General features: G+C 50.7%; 1 protein-coding gene across 1 annotated transcript; it reads right to left on the reverse strand.

Moving 5' to 3' along the window:
- Window positions 1–310: 310 nt before the first annotated feature.
- Window positions 311–1,807, reverse strand: LOC112895085 (3-ketoacyl-CoA synthase 6-like). Its single transcript, XM_025962956.1, has one exon. The coding sequence runs from the start codon at window positions 1,805–1,807 to the stop codon at window positions 311–313; it is 1,497 nt and encodes a 498-aa protein (XP_025818741.1).
- Window positions 1,808–4,293: the final 2,486 nt, after the last annotated feature.

A 4,293-nucleotide genomic window follows, 5' to 3' on the forward strand; every position in this document is an offset into this window, starting at 1 on the left:
CATCACAATCTAGGGTGGTACTTTTGCTCTTTGATAGTCATAACTGTAAAATATGATTGGGGTTTAATAATTATTTTAAAGAAAAATATAGATTCCAAATCTTGTGGATCAACGCAGCACACGCTTTAAGAACCCAAGAGTCAAATTAAAGATGCACATTGCAAAATGAACATGCATTTGGAAGCCAAAGATGGAGTAGTAAAACTAACAATATCGAAAAAAAATAAGAGTAGCAGTTCTCCTACATAGCAAGCACATTATGGGCTTGACACAAACACATCATCTAGCACCTGTTTAATACGGTAGTTCATTAGATTATTCCCTCTACGACTTTAGGGAGCTGCACCGGGTAGCGGTGGATGCAGTCGATCCATGGCCCATCGGCGTTGGCGGCCGGCGTGACGCACTCCCACGCCGCGCTGTTGCACTCGAAGCCGGCGCCGAAGGAGATCATCCACAGGCGGTCGCCCTTCTTCATCCGGCCCTTGGCTTCGATGTACGCCAGCTCGTACAGCACCGAGCTGCTCGACGTGTTGCCGAACCGGTGCAGCGTCATCCGCGACGCCTCGACGTCCTCGTCGGACAGGCCGAGTCCGCGCTGCACCTCGTCGATCACCGCGCGACCGCCCGCGTGGATGCAGAAGTGCTCGAACGCCGTGCGGAAGTCCGGACTGTACAGCCTCACCTTGCTGCTCCCGCGCCGCAGGCTCAGGAGCTTCCGCTTGAGGAGCGACAGCACAACGAGGAGCTGCTCCGAGACCGGGAGGACGAGCGGGCCGAAGGCCACGATGTTACTTTTGAGGGTTTGACCGGCAGTGGCAACGAGGTCCTTGGAGAGACGGATTCCCATGTTGCCCTCGTCGTCCTCCTCCTGGAACACGCAACGGTAGCCAGCGTCTAACGCGGCGGCCACGGTCCGAACCATGCGCGCGAGCCGGAACCGGGCGCGTTCCGGGGAGTTGGACAGGATCATGGCGGCGGCGCCCATGCGGAAGAGGCAGTTGGGCAGCAGCATCTCGCGCTTGCTGCCGACGTAGTACTGCGACGAGAGGATCTCCGTGGACACAACCAATACGTGCGTGCCCGGCGGCGCCACCTGCAGGAGGTTCTTGGCGAGCTGGAGGGAGATGAGACCCGCACTGCAACCCATCCCGGACAGGTTAACGCTCCGCACGTCGGCGCGCAGCTTGTACCTGTTGACGACCATGTCGGCGAACACCGGCGTGGGCGTGAAGATGCTGCAGTTGACGATGACCACGTCGATCTCCTCGGGCTTGACGGCCGTCCTGGCGAACACGTCGTCGACGGCGGAGAAGATGACCAGCTCGGTCTCGTCCCGGGAGGCCCCGAGGCTGCGGTCCGGGGGCACGTAGTGGTAGGCGTACGGCACGCAGGTCTCCTCGCCGATCCCGGACCTCTGGAGCAGCCGCCGTCCCCAGGCGATGTCTTCCTCGTCGGCCAGGTAAGGCATGAGGCGCACGTGCTCCAGGCACGTGGCGTACGGCGCCCGGAACCACGGCTTGGGCCGGAAGCAGCCGTACTCGACGAGGTACACGTCCCGTGGCCGGCGCATGCGCCTGAGCTTGACGAGGGCGACCGTCAGGATCACCGCCGTGAGGACGTGGACTGGCCGCGCCGCTTGCAGCCAGCCGTAAAGGCCATCGTTGCCGATGGGCCATGCCGTCCGGAGCACGGCGGCGAGAGTAGCCACCGCGACGGTGGCGAGGAAGTTGTTGACGACGAGCTCGTACAACGCCTTGAGGGCCTTGGCCTTGCTAGACGATCGCGACGAGCCCAGTGGCGCCATTGTGTACCGTGCTACGCCTAGTACTTGTGTGCCAATGGAAACTTGGACGCGTGCGAGAGTGTTGAAGAAATGATGTAGAACCAAACTCTTGTGGGGGTGTCGATTTAAAGGCGCGCGAGTGATCCACGGCGCCCTCGCTTTGCCTTGTTGTTTGAGGTGCATGAAATGCAATGGCGCCAGATCGGGCGTAAAGGCTTGTAGGGCAGCTCAAGCATGGTATCGAATTGAATCGCTAGCAATGCAATGGCCGCCAGGAGTACTGTTACATGGAAGTGGCAGCTGACATGCACTGGCCGGCCGCTCAGTATGGCGACGACTGATCGATCGACAAGGGCATTTGTTACTGTGTACTCGCTGGGCGCAGCATATACTCCTAGCACATCACATTTAAAACTGGAGGGAGCATATCTTCGTCCATACATACGTACCCAGCAACAATATATATATATATATATATATCTTCGTCCATACATACGTATGTACCAGCATATATCCTAGCACATCACATGAGCTCACTGATAGACTTATTGGATCGTCTAGGAGTAGATCAGTGGGTTAACATCATTAACTTTGAATAAGAACATGGTTTACATAATGGTTTACATCTGAGAGATGAAACCGAGAGAGAAGAGAGGAGAGGGAGGAGTAGAGGACCACCAGTTTTCGCTGTAGAGGAGCTGATGGTGAAGTCGAGGTCGACGAGGTGGCCGACATCGAGGTGGTAACGAGGTTGGAGATGATGTAGCGGTGATGACGGCACGGTGTAGAGGGTGGCAGACATCGCTTCAGCGCTGAATCGATCGGGATCTAGGGTTGTGCTATTCAAATGAACCTTGGGCCGTGTGCCACCTTCCCCTTTATAGCACCGCGCGACGGGGCCCGCCAACTGTGTTGGGTTGGGCGCCCCCATCAGGGCGCGATCGAGGAGTCCAACACGATCGTTGGACCGTGTCGGATGAGATCAATACTAACATTCTCCCCCTTGATCTCATCTTATACTTTCATACTTATTACTTGTACTTCACGTCTACTTCTCAATTAATCAATATATAGAGCATGCTGCATCATGACAGTTACTTCCGTACCATCTGACGCAAAGACTACAATATATCTTTCCATCTCGGAATAGACACTAGGCCCCTTTGTTATCCAGAAACCATAGGCTCTATCATGGACCCATGTCAACTGAGGGTTCTTTGAATACATTGGGCGGTAAACCATTTGTGAGCGGGGATCCGCAAGCACTTGCTCGGTCCTTATACCTTCAATACTTTCAGTATGATTCTTGATTTTCTCGTTGACAATGTATCTCTTGATGTCAATGTGTTTGGCAGCACACTTGACCTCTTGTCATAGGAGCGAAATACTTAATTCTGGGTATAACTTTATCAACTTTAAGTGCCTGCTTGGTGGCCTCATATCATATTATACTATAAGTATGCATCACTGATGATACTGCAACTGTCTTTATGTTTGTTTGGAGCTTTTCCATAATAAAACTCCAACTGCGTATGTTAACAACTACTGTGGATTTCACTGGACATCTCGCAAAAGTTCTGTCTTCGTACTCACAACTATTTGAGAGTACTTGCTCTTCTTAACATAGCATGAGGCCTGTCATACTTAGCATGAGGCTAGTGATCTATTTCTGGACTGTACTTTTGCCAAAATGCTCCTGGATACGTGAGCTACGTTAGGGTGAAGCATATGGAACTAATTTCATTTGATCGATCATATCTTGGTTCCTGGGACTTTGTAATTTCCTAAAATATCACCTTTGACTATAGGAGCAGGCATAGGTTTACTCGTATGCATACTATGTTTCTTTAGAACCTTTTCTGAGTATGCCTTTTGCGATATTCCTAATACCCTATTTTCTTCTATCTTGATGAACTTCAATTCCTAAAACGAATGAGCTTCACTGAGAAATTTCATATCAAACTCGAGGACAAAATCTTCTTCGTCTCCAATAGCAGATTAACATCACTACTAGCGAGCAAGATATCATACACATGCAGGATTAGGAAAATGAATTTCCCATTCTTGAACTTTGCATAAACGCAATTGTTCTTCTCATCCTCTTTAAGATCCAAACTTCAAATTACCATTGTCTGGAGGCATATTTTAATCCACAAATGGATTCCTTCAGGCGGCATCTCATACGTTCTTTTCCTTCCACGTCAAAACCCTTGGGTTGCGCCATGTAAACATTTTCATACAAAACTCAGTTGAGGAATGCCGTCTTTACATCCACCTGATGCAATTCTAAATCATAATACGCCACTAACACCATTATTGATTCTAAAAGAATCCTTGCATGACACTAGAGAAAAAGTCTCATTATCATCTATTCCTTCTCTTTGCGTGAAGCCTTTCGCCACAAGTTGCGCTTTTATCTTTCCACATTCCCTTTGGAGTCACATTTTGTTTTGTTGACCCATTTGCAGCCTACTATCTTGGATCCTTTAGGAATATCTTCTAAGTCC

Source organism: Panicum hallii, chromosome 5, assembly GCF_002211085.1.
Source record: "Panicum hallii strain FIL2 chromosome 5, PHallii_v3.1, whole genome shotgun sequence".
Taxonomy (NCBI): domain Eukaryota; kingdom Viridiplantae; phylum Streptophyta; class Magnoliopsida; order Poales; family Poaceae; genus Panicum; species Panicum hallii.

What these genes read in the sequence shown, in the direction of transcription:
- LOC112895085 (XM_025962956.1), bottom strand. Translation starts at nt 1,807, where the DNA reads ATGGCGCCACTGGGCTCGTCGCGATCGTCTAGCAAGGCCAAGGCCCTC.